The following is an 18,857-nucleotide window of genomic DNA, read 5'->3' as shown; positions in this document are numbered from 1 at the left end:
CAAAAGAAAACAATATATGGAATATCAATCATCACATTTACGATTACCAAACCCTGTTGACTGTCCCTGACACCTCAGTTTTATTTCTGTTGGTGTGATAAAACACCCTAACAAAAGCAATCACAGAGAAACAGTCTATAGCTCACAATTCTAGATTACAGTTCATCACTGTGGAGAAGTCATATTGGCAGGAGTCAACCTGAAGCAGTCAGTCATACCCACAGTCAAGAGGAGAGAGAGAGAAAGGGCGTACACACACTCATATAAAGACCCAAACCAAGGAGAGGTTTTCCCACTCAGTCAACATAACCAAAGAAATCCCCCACGGATTATGTTCACATGGCAAGCCAATGCAGACGGATGCTCCTTGAGATGCTCAGGTGATTCTAAATTGTTTCAAGTTAACAGTTAAAACTGACCATTAGCCCCCGCGACAGACACCACAAAATAACAATGATAAAAAACCCTCTTACCAAGAATACCAACTCCCTCAGTAACTGATAATATCCAACAAGAACTGTCACCTAGAATGGTTCCATCACGGGTTTAAGTACTCAGTCTGAAAGACCACACTTGGGGCTCAAGTGCTAACTTAGTAGGTTGCTGCACAAGCATGATGAGCTGAGTTCAAATCCCCAGTACCAATGTTAAAAACCAGTTTGTGGGCATGCACACACCTATAACCCCAACATTGTAAGGGGTGGGAGACAGAAGGATTGCTGAGTCTGGCTGACCTCCAGCCTAGCTTCAGGGTCAGTGAGAGAGCCTGCCTCAAAGGGAATGAGGAGAGAGTGATAGAGCGGGATACCTGATGTCACATGTGCTCATGCATACACACATGCACACATGCACGCAAACAAACTAAATAAATGGAATGTTTTAAACATTCGCACTTCCCATGCAAGCTACCAGTTACCTTGGATAAAGCTTTCAGAATGCACTACTTTCAGACCACAGGCTTTCCCTGACTTATGCTTACTCTAAATGTTATAAATAACTCCTTCTAAAAACAAATGTTGTGACTGAACATGCTTCAGCTTGAGAAACCTACACAGCTCTTCTTACAACAGATTATCTCACCTTGGCATTGAAATGTAAGCAAAACTGCTGATGGGTCAATCAATACGCCATCCTTGCTGACACCAAGACTAAGTGAAAGTTGGGCAATGTACCCAACAAGTAAAAGAGCAGAGGCTTCCCAGGCAAGACAGCCCGCTCGTTCTCTGCTGTGAGAGAAGGATGCTCTGAAGAACAGCACTCAGCGTTCAATCAGCTAGCAACTCACACACGCATTTTTTCTTAACCAAAATGAAAATTCCCTGGAGGCCGAGATGGAGCTCCGAGTTCTCTCGGTAACAGTGTAGGTCATCCCTGGGAGTCACATCGGGTGAGCTGGCACTCAGTCATGTTTCTTGACTTCTACCTGAACACTAGAAACTTCACATATTCTGCTCTTAGGTGACTCATATACTTGGTCATGCAACAAATACTGGGGTGTCCATTGTATGCTTAGCTCAGAGCTCACTAGATGCTGAATTTGAAGGTTGCTTCCCTCTGGAGCTTAAAGTCTAAGGAACAGGACAGCCAAAAATACAACTAGCAAAACAAAGGGGTAAACCCACTTTTCACTGTGCCCTCGGTAACTTTTTCAAAGCTCCCAGGTCCCAAATATACCTTCAGAATCCTTCCCAAATTTACTCCAGACCACCACTACCCACAGATCAAAATGGAGAATGAAAAAGAAGTCCAATTGGCACCTCAGGGCCAATCATCAGTAAAACTATCACTCACATTCAAATCGGTGGTTACTAAAGATCCAGATGCCTTAATGTCAATTCTTAAGATGTTTCCATCACCTTCCTTTTTAAAGCAACAAAGATCTTAGATGGCTGGGCAAGCCCATAAAGAGGCTCACCGAGCAGGCTGCCAGGGTGTGCCCTGACTTGGGTACCACTTTATTGTGTCACAGCCACACCCTCTGCCATGACAGGTACATGACAGGAAGCTTACAAGTTAAGGCAGAGGTATCCCTTTCATCTGGTTGTCTCTGAAGTTTCTGGAAGAGGATGAGTATTACTTACATTCTTGGAAGAGACCAAGTCACAAACAGCACTTGTGAAAATAGTACTGTAGGCTTCTCCAAGGGGTGAGGTCTGTGTAGTGTGGTCTTTTCTTTTTTTTTTTTCTTCTTTTTTTTTTCGGAGCTGGGGACCGAACCCAGGGCCTTGCACTTGCTAGGCAAGCGCTCTACCACTGAGCTAAATCCCCAACCCCTAGTGTGGTCTTTTCAACCACACCCTATGAACTCAACAACCAGGCAGAAGAACACCCCAAGAAAGGAGCTTCCCTTGAGGAAATGCTTCCATGAGATCCAGCTGTAAGGCATTTTCCCAATTAGTGATCAATGGGGGAGTGTGGTGGGTAGTGCCATCCCTGGGCTGGTGGTCCTAGGATCTACAAGAAAGGCTGAGAAAGCCATGTAAAGCAAGCCAGTGAGCAGCACTCCTCCACGGCTTCTGCATCAGCTCCTGCCTCCAGGTTCCCACTCTGTTTGAGTTCTTTTGGTGATGAACAGCAAAGCAATGTGGAAGTATAAGCCGAATAAATCCCTTTCTCCTAACTTACTGTTTGGTCATGGTATTTTGTTGAAGCAATCGGAACCCTAAGGCACTTAGTAAGGTGCTACTTCCCTTACATCGCTCTATCCGTTGAAAGTGACACCGCAGAACAGAAAACTAAGCTTTGAGGATGTCTGCTATTTATAGGCAGGCAGAATAGCTTCAGTAACTCAGTCAGACTCAAGACCTGCTGCTGTAGGTGCTGGCTGCACATAAAATACAGAACCACAAAATGATGAGAGCTGAAGGTCTCAATGCCAATACCTTGCAAAGGTGTGGGACACTGCGTGTTCTGAATAGGAATTGCTCCATGGGCTCATATTTGAATACTTGGTCCCCAGTGAACAGAATGCTTGGAACAGATTAGAAGGTGTGTCCTTGGAGGAGGTGTGTCACTGGGGATGGGCTTCCCATCAAACTGTGCAAATGTAGGCTGTCAACTTCAGTGCCATGCCTTCCGTCATGTCTGCTGCCAAGTCCATCCGTCCTCCATCCCTCTACTCCCACGCTACCAAGGTCACAGACTGGAATCCTGGAACCACGAGCCCCAACTAAATGCTTTCTTTTATAAGCTGTCTTACTCACTGAAGTGATTTCAGTAAACCGGCCCCATAAGCTCACAGAGAGTAGCACAGTTAGCAGTTATGGTCTTGCTGGAGGAAGTATGGGGCTTTGAGGTTTCAAGTGCTCAAGCCAGGTCCTTGTCATACTCTCTTCTTGCTGCCTGCTGATCCAAATGTGGAACCCAGATCCTTCTCTTCCATGTCTGCCTTCACACCGCCACGCTCCCCACCATGATGATACTGGACTGAACCTCTGAGCCTGTAAGCCAGCCCCAATTCAATGTTTGCCTTTATAACGGTTGCCATCGTGATGGTGTCTCTTCACAGCAATGGAAATTCTAAGACACTTGTGCTGGCTTGGAACAGCAATAAAAAAGGAACAAGGACAGAAGCTGGTATAAGGATGTGAGCCAGTTCTGTGACAGGCCTGACCATGTTAAGTTTTGGAGGAATGGAGAAGACTGTGGGACTTTGGACTAGGAAAATGATTGAATGCTAGAAGCAGAACTTAATGGGTCAGTCATCCTAGCAGAAGCTTGGAAAATATCAGTACTAAGAGCAATGTGAACTATGGAGGTCCAGCTCAAGACATTTCTGAAAATAATATTAGCTGGAGACAATTCTTGTGATATCTGGCAAAGAGGTGCTTTTTGGCCCTGTCCTAAGAATTGCCTGAGGCTAAACTGAAAAGTTCTGGACTGATTTTGTTAGCAGAGGAGGTTTCAAGATAGCCTAATATTGACTCTGTGTGTAGTTATTAGTGATCACTCTTATATAGATTTACAATTAAAAAGAACAGGTTGGGGGTGGGGGCAAAACATAAGGTTTGAAGAGAAAAACAGCACCAGGAAACTTAATTCTAGAGCCATGATTGGTGCTAAAAGAATAAGGAGATAGAATAAAGGGAGTGACATCCTCAAGTTGAGATCCATCTAGCCTGCCCTGAAACTTGTCAGGGAGAAAGGCCTAAGGAATTACCTGTTCCTTAGGAGCAACAACAAATCAAAGTTTATGCAAATGCAGTTCAGGGACTGGGACAGGATCCATCTCCAGCAGGCGGCAGAACCTCACAGACTTGGCCACATGGCACCAGAGTCACGCAAAGGGGCTGTGGAGGCATCTCGGAGGCTAAGTAAAGCTGCTGAGGCTAGGCCTGTGGTAGTGGATTCCCTGCATGGAATCCTAGAGAGGCTACTGTATGACACTGTGGAAATGAAGCAAATTGCATGCAGACCTCAAGGGCCATGAGATGTCTGCCAAGGAGAGCTGTATACAGAAAGCAGAAACAGCGAGTGAGTGAGAGAGAGAGAGAGAGAGAGAGAGAGAGAGAGAGAGAGAGACAGAAACGTGTTATACAGTCAGACAAGCTGGAAGGGAAGAAGCATCTAAGCCTTTTGATATCAGAAGTAAACCTACAAGACCTAGAGTCTGCCCTCCTGGTTTTCCGTCTTGCTTTGGTTGTCAGTTTTATCACAGCAATCGAAAAAGTAATTAAGACAGCTATAAACGAAGCCAGATGTCTGCATGAGTCATCTGAGGATGGTGGGGTCAGGTAGGTAGGGTGGGGGCCACCGTGAAAGCTAGAGGTCAACCTTGGGCGCCATGCCTCAGGCACTAGCCACTTTGCTTTTTGAAGCAGAGTCTCATTGGCCTAGAGATCTTCAATTCATCTAGGCTGGCTGACAAGATCTACTTGTCTCCAATTCCCCAGTATTAAGACTATACACACACCACCACATCCAACTGTTTAGTGAGTTCTGAGGCTCAAACATAGGTTCTCGGGCTTAAAAGGAACACACTTTCTTATTTTTGAAGGAACAAATTAAAAAGCTTTTCACTGAAGTCCGATGTGGAAAGGACTTACAGCCAGCTTCATACTCATGCATTCTTTCAGTAAAATTACCACATCAAGAATGAAACCTGAAGAGAAGAAGAAGGGATATAGGAAAAGTATCCAAAAACATACATAAAATGAATATTTGATGTTAAACAAGTTATTTTTTAAATTTTAAATTAATTAACTAAAAAATAATTTCTTTTTTTTTTTTTTTTTTGGTTCTTTTTTTCGGAGCTGGGGACTGAACCCAGGGCCTTGCGCTTCCTAGGCAAGCGCTCTGCCACTGAGCCAAATCCCCAACCCTAAAAATAATTTCTTAAGGGCCAGTGAAAATGACTCCGCAGGTAAAGGCATTCGCTTCTGACACTTGAGTTCAATGCCCAGTGCTAAAATGGAGAGAACCAATTCCTGCGAGTTGTCCTCAAACCTCCAAAAACAATATAGACTTGTATACACAAAGATACAAATAAATACATTTACAATTTTGTTTTAAGCAGAAAATGGTAAAGTGAACACTTACCGGGACTGTGGCAGTCCTTTCTTACTGAGGTCTGCCCTCACACGTTCACCTACATGTCTATAAATCTCCACCAGACTGTTTATTGCTGCATCTCGAACCTAGACATAAAAGAACAAATCTCGCCAGTGCTTCATGCCATTCCCCAACCCTTTCTGATAGAATCGAGCACACTCTCTGCCAACCCAATCGATCACCAGTTCACCAGTCCAACCATGCATACAATCCCTGCACATGACAGACTAAGCAAGGGCACATGTGCATGTTTTCACTCCCATAAAATGACCTCAAATATTGTAAAAAGAAAATCTCCAATTCTTTACACAGGTCCCCAAGTATTCCCCATTCTTTAACATGTGATGGCAAGAAACCAGAGTTTTCAAAATAAAAACCAAGAAACTATGCTATAAGAAGAGCATCAGATATGTGGTAGTTTGAATGAGAATGGCCCCCAGTTGGTTAAACTGCTTTGCAAGGACTGAGGGGTATGGTCTTGTTGGAGGAGTGATGTCACATGGGTGGGCTCTCAAAGCCCACGCCAGCCCCAGTTAGCTCACTCTCTGCCTCATGTTGTGAATCAACACATGAGCTCTCAGCAACTGCTCCAGTGCCTGCCTGCCCGCCTGCCTGCTGCTATGCTCCCTGCTATGATAGTCATGAACTCTAACCTTTTGAACCTGTAATCCCCACAAAAACTCTTTCTTTTATGTTTCCTTGGTTATGGTGTCTTAGTAACTAAGACATTGCATAAGGAGATGATATAAAGCATCAGCTTCATGGCTGAGGAGATTAAGACAAGCAACAAAAAGTGAGCTTGGAGCCTGCTGCAAGGGCCCTATGTTCAAGGAGCTTACAATGCTAAAAAGAAGAAATGTCATACGCAAATGCTACTCTTAACAGAGGGCAGGATATGATCAATGTTGTCTAATACCAAAGATCACAACAGAAAGGTAGGAGCAGGATGCTGAGTAAAGAGCTGGTCCTGTAGGCACGAGGACCCAGGTGACCTCTGGAACCCATGTCAAAAACCCAGGTAGGCACACACTTACAATTCCAGCACTGGGACAAGAGACAGATGGGCCGTGGGACTCAATGGCCATCTAGTGGAGCCTACATACTGAATTCTAGGGCCATGACACCATCTCAAAAGACAAGGTGGACAGTGCCTGCAGAATGTTATCAAAGTTGTCCTCTGGTCTCCACATGCATGCATGCCCCTCCTCATTTGCACCTATATATGCACATGTGCGCACGCACACACACACACACACACACACACACACACACACACACACACACACACACACACACACACTGTAGGGAGGAGGTATGGAGGGCTCATGTCAGTGCTCAGAAGAGTCAGGTGTCAGGATACAAGTATGACTCTGGCCAGACACAAAGGTCCGACTACAGCGCAGTGAAAATGAGGAGTAAGGGACAGGATGGGGGTGTTTTCTTGGAGAAACCTCATTATGGAGTACACATAAATATCGATGTATTGGTGTTAAATTTCTTTACCATAGAAATGGCATGCGGAGCCAGTGAAATGACTCAGCAGGTAAAGTAGCTTGCTACCAACTCTGACAACCTGACTTTGATCCCAGATCCCATGCAGAAAGAAAAACTGCCTCCCTCAAGTTGTCCTTTGACCTCCACCTATGTATTCTTTATACATTCATGCATTTATTTCGAGGAAATACTTTTGGTATTATATGATCTGCTGAACTTTCTGGAGTAAAAATATTATTTCTAAAAGGTTCAGAAAACAAATGCAGGCCTGCAAATATGTAACACCCCAGCAGGTGTAAAACAGACCTGCTCGAGCGCTAACTGGCAGACAGTGCTTGCTTGGCCAATCTTCAGGCTCTTCTGTAAGTTTACAATTTGGTAAACAAAAAGAAAATAATAAATGTTAATACAGACTGGCAGGAAAGCCAGGTAGGAAGAGATGCGGAGGCAACAGGGTTTTAGATTTGGCATGTAGCAATGAGACAAAGTCTGAAGGGGAAATGTCAAAAGCCAGCAGCTGCTCCTGTTCCCATTTGACATTTGACCCAGTGTCACATGACAGGTAATGGTAGTCACGAACTCTCCTGTTCCAGGCAATTGCATTCCTTTCATGCTCAAGCCACCAAAACTCAAACGCTTACTGCCTAACCCTGAGGCAGGGAGGGCAGGACCTCTAAGAGGGAAATGAAGGTTTGGAGCTGGGGCTAGGGAGATGTCGAGGAACCTGTGTACTCTTGCAGAAGGACCTGAGTTCTGTTCCTGACACCCATGTCAGGCAGCTCACAACTGCTATAACTCCAGCATGCAACATCCTTATTTGAATTCCTCAGGGTAGGGTCTCACGAGTACATACACCCACACATACACATTAATAAAAATAAAGGCTAATCTTTTGATAACACTTTGGGCAGCAGCTCAATGACACAACAGTGGACGGCTGAGTGAACCGGCGTGAGGGAAGCAGCTGGCAGCGGACATTCCTAGATGGTGCAGTGTGAGTGCAGGGTGCAGGGTGCTATGAGTGTAGGAGGCTGTTCCAAAGGCAGATATGACTGTGGGGTTCTCAGTGTGTAGTAGAGAATCCACAGCCTATGGATTCTGTCTACCACAGGGACTAATAGCGACCCTCAAGTAACAGCTTCACGTTTCACATGACAGATGACAGAGATAAGTAGAAACATGCAAGTAATAAGGATTTCCTTTTTAAAGGCCTACAGCTCCAACTACTATGGCAGGGTGTGCCGCCGGTAGTCCCCACAGTACAGGTGCCTACAGATTCTGGGTAAAGAGTGGTAATTTAAAGTTCAGTCTGTTAACAGTTTCACATTTTATTTAAAAATATCATTTCACTTGCCTTATATTTATTTATTTTATAATTTGAAATTTTTATGTGTATTAGTGATTTGCCTTCCATATGTGCACTTTGTGTGCACCTGAAACCCTTGGAGGCCAGAAGAGGGCACCAGATCACCAGGACCTAGGGTTATGGAGAATCGTGAGCAGCCATGTGAGTGCTAGGAACTGAACTCAGGTTCTCTAGAGAGTGTAAGTGTCCCTAACTGCTGACCCATCTCACCAGTCCCCGATCTTCATTTCTGAGACTGCACATCCCTACACAGTCCTTGCTGACCTGGAACCTAGTCCGTAGAGAAGCTGGCCTTGACCTCCGAGATCCACCAGTCTGCGTCACAGTGCTGAGACTTCAGGAATGTGCCACCGGCATGGCACCTTTTCTGAATTTACAGAATCTTTACCATAGTTGCTTAGAGCACTTAGATACAATCCCACTTAAAGACATGCTTTTCACATTTAAGTTGCATTGCTGCTACTGAGAACCAGCCCAGGAGTGCCTGCCTTTGGGGAATGAACACTGTTGCTACGTGGATGTATGCGTGTTACCTAACCAGGACTCCCAGGGCCCGGTATGGAAGTACACCCGTACAAATACTGTGAAGACACATCAAGACAGCAAGTCAGTTTGTCACTTATTTAAAACAGCACAGTTAAGGGAGTCTCGAAACCCCATTCCATGTTGCAGGTGGGATTTCTGCAAATGCAATGTGTGCCTCAGGCTGAGGAGACTCCTAGAAAGCTGGGCCCACTCACCTCCAGAGCACTCACACAAAGACTCGGAAAGCACATGCTACAGCCCTCACAGGGAAGCAAGCTCAAGACCCAAGTGTCCCCCAGGGTCAACTGTGCAAGGCCAGGACACGTGTTCACTCCAGGCTTTTTGTTTTGGTCCAGGTAGTCCAAAGTGTGAAATATTCTCCTGAACTGGTACTCACGCTGTCTCTAATATCAAACATGAAATCAACTGAGGCAATGTATCTAGAATGAAGGATTGTGCTAATCATGTGAAGTTTCTCCCACAGCACACAGCGGAGGCTGGTGAGTGAGGTGGGACTTCTAAACCTGAAAATAACGATAGCGAACAAGGCCAAAGGCCTGAGGTGCGAAGTGAAGGTGTCTTCTTGGAAACAGCTGTGGTCACTGTTAGCTCCTTTTGGTTTGTCTTTAGTGTTTAGATTGATTTCATGTATGTGAGTGTTTTGCTCATGCGTCTGACTGTGCACCACAGAGTTGTGGATGGTCGTGAGCCACCATGAGGTACTGGGAACTGGAACTTTTGTCAGAACAAGTGCTCTTAGCCGCCTTCCCAGTTAACTGGTACACTATAAAGCACAGTTCGGTACACAGAATCTCTGTGGAGTGTGCGGAGTGGCCACTCTATTTGCTGTCATACTTTGCAAACGTCAGTGGTTAGCTAAATCCTTTCATCACAATCAGAGGTCCACAGAGAGAAGGGTCTCCCGCCTGCTGACCACACACACCAGAATGCACCCTCACAGGACACAGACTCTTCCCACTCACCTGGCTGTTGGGATCTCCCAGTAGGTTACATATATGTGGCACGATCTTGCTTAGTGTTAGAGTCTGGGCCCCAGAGCTGAAAATGAAAGGCGGGTGTGAGACTGAGGGAAGAAAGAGGCTGATACACAGGCCTGCCCTTCCTCCACCCCCAAGAAATGATTAGCCTTTCCCACCTCTGCTCAGGGTGGCTCCAAAGCTCCTCACAGCCCATCCATCTGTGGTGCTTAGGCCTGGGCTTGACGGGTACACCAGGGCCTGTGCCTTGGCATCAGGCTTACCCTAGCTCTGTTGTGTCAGGCCACACTTCCTGCTCTGCCAAACCCAGTGAACCCAACCAAGCTCCTTCAGGGTCCCCTGTGGAGGGGCCTGCAGACACTCTGTTAGTGCTGCTGACACAACAGTGCCAAGACGGCTGGCAGCAGGGCAGTCGACTCCACACTGCTATACTGGGGCATTAAGCTTGTCACCCTCCTTTGAGGTTTACTTTTATTTATATGCATGTCTGTATGCACACCACAAGGGGATGTCAGGTTCCCTAAGGGGGAATGTATAGACAGCTGATAGCCACCTGATGTGAACCAAACAGGTCCTCTGAAAGAGAAGCGAGCACCTTTAAGCACTAGGCAAGTCTCCAGCCTCTTAGCCACTTTTCTCTGTCCCAAGGCTGATGGCACAGACACCCTTTGTGAATACAGGGTATAAAACAGCACAGGGAACTCTGGAAATTATTTCTTTTAAAGCCTAAAACTGGGGGGATGGGGGGGGAAGGTTGGAGGGATGGCTCAGTGGTTAAGAGCACTGGCTGCCCTTCCAGAGGAGCCAGACCAATGCCCAGCACCCACAGGGCAGCTCACAATCATCTGTGCTCCTGTCCCAGGGATCTAGTGCCCTCTTCTAGACATACATGGCACAGATGTACTTGCAGGCAAAACTCCCAAACAAAACGAACAGACAGACAGACAAGAAAACAAACGCTTGGAAAATGACCCTGCCATTGTACTCGTACTCAAGAGAACTGGAAAGTCACAATTCTGCATTAACCTTAGGCATATCCATAGCAATTTTACTCCTAAAGCCCAAACTTGAAGTCACCCCTATTTTCTTCAATGGATAAATGGCTAAATAATCTGGGCTACAGCTATAGTAAATATTCTACACCACATAGTCAGTCTATATACTACAGCATAAATTCTAAACCAAAGGATTCTACTCAGCACTGAAACGAAATGAGCTATCACCATGAGTGGCACACAGTGTGCCTCTAGGGAGTTTAACTAAGCGGAAATCTAAGGGCAACCCTGAAAAGACTCACAGGTTTGATTCCACTTCAGAATCTACAAGGGCATAGAGTCCAAATGGTTGCTATAGACTATAAAGTGTGCAGACAAAAGGGCAGTGGGTGGGTGTGCCCTTCCCCCTCCACACACACACCCACACATACACCCCTCCCCTCACACACACACATACCCCTCCCCCTACATACACACCCCTCCCCCTACACACACACCCCTCCCCCTACACATGCACACACACCCCTCCCCCTACACACACACACCCCTCCCCACACACACACGTGCGCGCGCACACACACACACACACACACACACACACACACACACACACCAGCTCTGTGTGCAGCTGTGGCTCTCTGGACAGCACTAGCACTGTCTACAGGGTACAGGCGGAGGAGAAGAGCACTGTCCCACTACATTTCTCCCCAAACACCTGTAGATCCAATTACTTCAGAATAAAGGGTGGTAGTCCTGGTTTTTGTTTTGTTTTGTTTTTATAACTTTAGCCAAGGGGCTAGAAATAATTCAAATTTTAGAGTGCTTCCTTCTCCAGACACATGGTGGCCTGTGCCAGTAATCCCAACTGTTGAGGGGTGGAGGCAGGAGTTCAGGAAATACTCAGTTACAAAAGGAGTCTAAGATAGAAGCGCTGCATGAGACACCATTTTTTACTTAAAGAGGGAGAAAAGGAGGGAGGGAGGGAGAGAGAGAGAGAGACAGAGAGACAGAGACAGAGACAGAGAGCTCGAGAGCGAGCTCTAGTTAAGCAGAATTTGCAGATTTTCCCCAGACTTACGCATTGAGTGTTGCAATAAGGCAGAGGCAGATGCCCTCTCGTGTGCGGAAGTTCTTGTGTTTGAAGCCTCCGAGCATTCTGTCCCACACATACTGCAGGCGACAAGGGACAGGTGAGAGGGTAAGGGATTCTGCAACTCTTCACAGTAAGACAGGAGTCATCAAAATAAAGCTCTTGGCAGGAACCAAACTGGTCCCATCCCCAGGATCCTCATGAGCACACTGACACACGCAGTTAAAGTATGAAAAGCATGTGCACTTAGGTAACACCACTGGATTCTCCCCATAGCCCTGAGGAGGTATAACCACCCCATTTTATGACTGAGAATAGTACAGCCCAAAGCACAGTAGGTACACAAAGTGCCTTCTGTCTGGAACACCTCTCCTCGCTGAGGCTCATTCTGGTACTTGTTTTCTCTCCCCAGGGAAACTTCAGTTGGCTGACCCAGTTACATCCCCTAACAGGGGTCAGTGGGACCCTGAAAGACAGGGCTGGGTCCATCCATTCTAGCAAGCCCAGCTAACTATCATATAGAACCATAGCCCTAGCCAGGCCTGCTGGCTCCTCCGATAGCACTAGCTGCCGCTTTGCAGAGCCTTGGAGAGCCAGTCACATAAATACGCTAAAGGGTCAGCACCCAAGTCCAACCCACTCATGTACTCAAATCAAACCTTCTGCTGGATATGTGTTTAGATCTCTCATATCAGGAGGCACTGTGGGCCATAAGAATGTTCATCTCTATACTGGCTGGTTTTGTGTCAAGTTGATACTAGCTAGAGTCATCAGAGAGGAAGGAGTCTCAATTGAGGAAATGCCTCTGTGAGATCCTGCTGTAAGGCATTTTCTCAATTAGTGATCAATGGGGAAGGACCCAGCATATTGTAGGTGGGGCCCTCCTTGGGCTGGTGGTCCCAGGTTCTATAACAGAGCAAGCCATTGGAAGCAGGCCCATAAGCAGCATCCCTCCATATGCTCTGTATCAGCTCTGGCCTTCAGGATCCCTGCCCTTTTTGAGTTCCTGTCCTGACTTCCTTCAATGGTGAACAGTGCTGTGGAACCTCAGGGAATAAACCTTTTCCTCCCCAACTTGCTTTCTGGTCAGTGTTTTGTTGAAGCAACAGAAACCAGTCTCTAACCCATCAGCTTCAGAGAAGCCAGGCCCAGGGAGTTGCACACACAGTCCTACTTCTCTCGTCCTACCTGGGGATTAGCAGCTTGATCCATGATCTTTAGCAGCAGAGTTTGGTCTTGCTCCCTCACGGAGTCCTTAGCATCTCCCAGTCTGTCTATTAGACTTGGCAACACTGAAACCAAGATGGAAATAGACAGAATAGATCTTGGGTTGGATCTGAGGTCACCCGCTGTTGATCTGCAGTCAGCTGGCCTAAGGGGGTGATTCCAAAGCCAGGGCTGGGTGAGTACTGTGGTAATCTCTGCACTTGGGACATGGAGGAAGGAGGATCAGGAGTTTAAGGTCATCCTTTGCAGGCAATGTTCAAGGCCAGCCAACACTATATAGTACCCAGTGTGAAAGGAATGAGGGGAGGAAGGGAAGGAAAAACAAAAAGGCCTTACAATAGGAGGGCTCACTAAGACCCACCCTCCTGAGGGTTTATGTGCAGTTAACTGCTGGGGGTGGGGGGGGGAGAATGAGACATTCTCATTATACATTATGGCTAAGGACCCACCTTGTAAACATCCTTCAGCTATGCTTCTGTGAGCAACCCTAATGAGACTCGGTGGGTCATGGGAGAAAAAAGATAGGAATGTAGAAGGGGCTAAGTGGAGAAGGAAGGGTATCAAGCAGGACTGAGAGGGGAAGAGAGGCAACTGCAAGAGTTAGTTAGGGTGAGGTTGAAATATGATGTGAGTAGGAACTGTCATGTTTGTAACTGACATATGCTAATAAAAAACATTAAGTAACAGACCAACATGCTTCAATAATATCGGGTATCTTTTACTTATAGCATACAAAAGACACACCACATCCACACAATGAAGCATGGGCCAACCCACCCAGGCCTATTCCAACCCTGTTAGGCCTCTTGTGAGAATGAATCCATGACTCTTGAGCTAATGTAGGAGAGAAAAGGAAAATGGTTCAAACACCAAATTTCCTAGCAGTAAGTTTTAGGGTCCCACCATCTTTCTCAGCAAGAACACTGACCACAAAGTCACAGAAAAAGAAAAAGATAGACACTGATAATGAACACTGCTGGGAAATTCCAGCTGACAGTGTTTCTCAGTGGTTAGTGCTTGACTGGAACACCGGCTCTACCCACTCGCTGCACACACAAAAGGGAATGAAGAAAAGGGAATGGAGAGATTCTCTACTGAAACAGTTGTATAAACAAAACTGCTTAGTGTTTGCATCGCCACCATGAAACTCACTGATTTAGTGACATCTAAACCGTGGAAAAATCCAACTGGGTCCTTTTTTTGTTAAGAGTTTCAAAGAACACTGCTTCTTGGAGGAGGAGGTGGGAACAATAGGTATTGGCTGGCATCAAGTTGATGACTAAGCTTGCATAAAAACCTCAAGTGGTAATAGTTCATATTTGAAGGTCACACAGCAGGATGGAATAATTGGGGACTGAAGGGGAAGGTACCAGTTTAGGGACAGTGAGGCCATGAAGAGGGATGAGTCCAGGGTTGGAAGGAAAGCTGAGAGTCTGCTGGTTAAGGCTCACTCACCTGTGCCGATTTGCGCCTTGAACCGGTCCTGCAGCCTAGTCACCAATGCCGACAGGATGTCCATGCCCAAGAGAACCACCTGCAACAGCAACAAGCACAGCGTCAGAGGTGCAGTTTGGTGGCGTTGGCACAGCTGGTCCCCGCGGGCGCCTAACGACTGGAAAGGCTGAGCTGGCTGGCCAGGAAAGGATGCTCGGCACGGAAAAACCCGCTACCGTTTGGAAGAAAAACTCGCCTAGGCAGAACTCCACTGAAGCAGCAAGACCTAGAGGAGGCCCCTGCAGCGGTGCTCACTGCGGCCCCGCCCCATCCTAGAGTGGCGTATGCAAATTAACCAGGTCGCAGCAAGAAAAAAAAGCCAATTCTGAGCCTCCCTCTGGCCCCGCCCAGAGAGGCGGATATGCAAATTTTCAGTCTTGTGGCGCGCGGCCTTCTGGGTAAAACCAAGCAGGCTCCAGGAAGCCCCTCGGGAGTTTGAGGAAAGCAGAGACGGTACGCGGCATGGGAAGCAGCAGTCGTAGAAAATACTGTACACCGGGCGGGTTGGGGTAGGCCTCCTGAGGCGGTCACCGCAACCTTACTCGGACTTAGAGCTCTCTGGTTGCCGGGCACGTGTGGTTACAGGCAACCATCCTTTTCTTGGGGTTGCGCTACTGTCCAATGAACGAATAGTGAGGGCAGTACTGCTAACGCCTGACAACACACCTGCATCGGTTAGAGCTCTGCTTTACCTTGGTGCAATTTTTGGAAAAACCACAAACCTCTTTTCCTTGCCTTGATGTTTAAAGACAAGAACAACAACGTACCGTTGTTCTATCTGCCATTCCTCCGCTACCGGCTAGAGGGCAGCAGGGGACGCAATTACTCCAAAAACCAGTTTCTCACTGCTCACAAGCTTCAAAGTGATAAGGCAATATAATAAAAAGCTGTCTTTGGCAGATTTTTTGCCATAATAATGTAGCCTTTAGAGGGTTCTGTATTTGAATGTTCGTCCAGTTTACAAACAAGTCTACTCTAGTTCAAACACCAAACCAGCAGTGGGAGGAATTAGATACTTGAAAGGGTATGCTGCAACTTAGAAAGCAGCCCATTGGGACCTCAAACATGTAGCACCCAACTGCTGAAATTGTAGGCATGTGCCACTCCCCTCCCCGCCCTTTTTTCTCACAACTTTAAAAAATAGTTCTATTTATGAGTTATTTTCTTTAAAACAAACAAACAAACAAACAAACAACCTGGTCTTACTTTTGAAACACAGGATTTAAGTTTCCTTAGTTGGTTTTGTTCCAAAGAGCACAGTAGGTATGGGAGGTAATTTTATAGAACAGAAACCTGACAAACCATTACCTCAGTCGGGTGACCAAGGTCAGCTTAACAATGCTAAGTCATGCTGGTGATGTAAGCTTAATATAATGTAGTGCACACTTCACCTCTGTGACAGTCTCTTTAAAGCCTACAAGCCGTGATTAATCCCAAGGAAAACATGAGGGAAACTAAAAGCACCTGCCCAGGACTCTACTGTTAAGGTCAACACCAAGGATATCTGAGAAACTGCCACAGTGAAAACAAATTTTTTATAGCTTCTTAATTTGCCTGGGAAAAGGAAAATGACATTCCAAAGACTGGTTTGTTTGTTTGTTTGTTTGCTTGTAAGAACCAAATAATAAACCAAATTAAGAGCCTAAGAATGGGCTCCATTGAAAGCACACTGTACACAGAGCAAGAGAAATCGGACAGGAGAGAAGTCAGGGAAATGGAGCACAAGGAGGCAAAGCGTTAGAGGAACCCAAAGTGCAGGTGTGCAGCGGAGGAGAGGCAGACACTCTGACAGAGCAAGTGGGAACAGCTGACACTCACTAGTGGATACTACAAAGGAAAGGGAGGGAGGGAGGCTCAGCAGAGCAGGGGAGGCAGGAAGTAACAGTGCAAAGAAACAGGAACTGCACACTGCTGGTGGGAGTACGAAGTGAGGATCAGTGTGCAAAACGCCTTCAGAAAAATTTAACAGAATTTAACTGTACGGTCAATCCAGCAATTCTGCTCTGGATGTGAACACGGAGGAGGTAAAGCAGGGTCAAGGGCTCTGGGTACCTATATCCACGGCAGCAATTCTACAAACACTTCTTTTATCCACAACTGTGCTTTCTACAGTTTTAGCTATCACAGCAAACTACAGTCCCAAAGTCACACATGAAAAATTCCTGAACTAAACAACTTGCTGGGTTTAAATTGGGTGCTATTGTGAACAGACAATAAACTATCACACTACACTGCTCAGTCCAGTCAGAGATGAGAGCCGTCCCTTTGGCGTCAGTCCGTCCGGCATCCCAGCCATACATGCTGCCCTCCACGAATCACTGGGCAGTCCCACTGGCAGGTCTGCTGGGAGACAGGAGTTAGCTGTAGCCCTGAATGGCTTACAAATGTTCCCAAAGCGCAAGAGGGACCCTGACAATCTGGGTATGCCAAAGACACACCTGGCTTCCCCTCAGCAAAGGCTTCGCAGCCTAGGGAATCTGTGCAGAAATACAAATAGCAAGGCACTCAGCACAAGGTGATGGACTCCCTCCTACTGACTGGAGGACAGCGGAAGGATCCAAGGCAGTGAGTGCCACTGGTTCACATGCAGATTGATAACAGACAACGAAATCCATCAACAGCCAGGAAAGGAAACAGACCCTGACATTAGAGCTCTAGCGCACTGGGAACAGTGCTATTTTTACATAGATGCCCTTGGGTCACTCCAGTACTAGAGGGAGTAAAAAGAGAATGCCTCCTGTAACACACCAGGCACAAGCAATACAGCTTCAAAAACAGCTCCATGATAGCTCCTGGGGCAGGAGAAAATCCGGGCCAAATAACAACTTCACAGGAACAGACTGAAGAGCTGGACCACAATGAATAAGATCCCTCATTCCTAAGGCACTTTGGGAGAAGCAACACAGTCCAAGACCATACAGAGTCTAGGCAAAGCCACGATGTTTCCAAACTTCGGACTACACCCAGGCCACTTTTAGTGTGCACCACCACAATATTTGCAGATCCAGCACTTTCAGGCCCATTTACCTCTCTCCTGGTGGCTTAAGACCTTGGACAAGTCATGACACCTCCCAGGCAACACCCAATAACCTCCAACGTCAGCTGACTCTCTTTAGTGCTCTGATAATGCCAGCTCCTGAAAAGGCACGCAGGCTCCCTAAGCTTAAACTCTTGGGGACAGGGGACAGCAGGCTCACCGTCCATTGTCAGCTATCCATCTCCAAGAACCACTTACAATACATCCACTCTACAGAGCACACATGCGGGCTAAGAAGCCTTATTAATATGCCCAACACACGACAGGTACCCATAAGCACCTGCTCCCCTCAGCAGGAAAGCATGGGTTAGGGCTGGGAAGAGGCCTCGGTTGGTAAAGTGCTTGCAGTGCAAGGACCCAGTGTCCATCCCTAGAACCCAAAGAAAAGTCCAGGTATGGTGGTGTCTGCCTGTAATCCTCACACGAGGAGGCAAAGATAGGAGGATCCCCTATCTTACTGACCAGCTCCACTATCAGTGAGGCACCACGTCAAAACATAAAGGTAAGCTGGGCATGGTGGCAAATACCTTTAATCCTAGCAGAGACAGGCAGATCCGGTGAGTTTGAGACTACCATGGTCTACATAGCAAGTTCCATGAGAGTCAGAGCTACACAGGGAGACCCCATCTCAAAAACCAAACGAACGAATAAACTTAAATAATTAAAAATAAAAGTGGAAAATGACCTCTGGCCTCCACATGAATTTGAGCATGTGCATGCATTTATTTACACACACACACACACACACACACACACACACACACACACACACACACACCCCACAGGATTACTCAGATGAATAAAATAAGGAAGAAACAAAGACATGAACTGCGAAGAGAAAAGTAAGCTTGCCTAAAGCTACGATGTCCGATGACAACAGATAGCTCTGTTAACCACCCCCAGCACATCCCACACATGCCATTTTCACTCAGGGTGCTATGGTGGTCTTCCCCAGCCAGGAGATGTATGGCCCATTTTGAGTGGCTGCCTGGCATCTACTGAAGCTTGCTTTCCTGAGTACTGAGCCAGGCTGTCACAGCCAGACCAGCAGGTGGACAGACGTGTCCACGTGTGTGCTGCT

At 46.7% G+C, this 18,857-nt stretch overlaps 1 protein-coding gene and 1 non-coding gene across 37 annotated transcripts in view; one reads left to right on the top strand and one right to left on the bottom strand.

The window, feature by feature from the left end:
- Positions 1-18,857, bottom strand: part of Clasp1 (cytoplasmic linker associated protein 1) — a 221,554-nt gene that overhangs the window by 132,376 nt on the left and 70,321 nt on the right. For 26 of the 36 annotated variants that reach the window (NM_001427589.1, XM_087580613.1, XM_087580631.1 and 23 more), the window contains 5 exon segments: positions 5,539-5,636; positions 9,919-9,994; positions 12,007-12,098; positions 13,207-13,310; positions 14,701-14,779. In NM_001427589.1, the coding sequence (NP_001414518.1) occupies positions 5,539-5,636; positions 9,919-9,994; positions 12,007-12,098; positions 13,207-13,310; positions 14,701-14,779 (449 nt within the window). 36 annotated transcript variants of the gene reach the window in all.
- LOC120096423 (U4atac minor spliceosomal RNA) lies at positions 15,328-15,452 on the top strand. Its single transcript, XR_015636439.1, has one exon. It is a non-coding gene; the product is annotated as a U4atac minor spliceosomal RNA (small nuclear RNA).

The sequence above is a fragment of the Rattus norvegicus genome, chromosome 13, assembly GCF_021556685.1.
Source record: "Rattus norvegicus strain SHRSP/BbbUtx chromosome 13, alternate assembly SHRSP_T2T, whole genome shotgun sequence".
Taxonomy (NCBI): Eukaryota; Metazoa; Chordata; class Mammalia; order Rodentia; family Muridae; genus Rattus; species Rattus norvegicus.
Note: the sequence above shows the minus strand (reverse complement) of the source record. Positions and strands in the feature narration are given on the sequence as shown.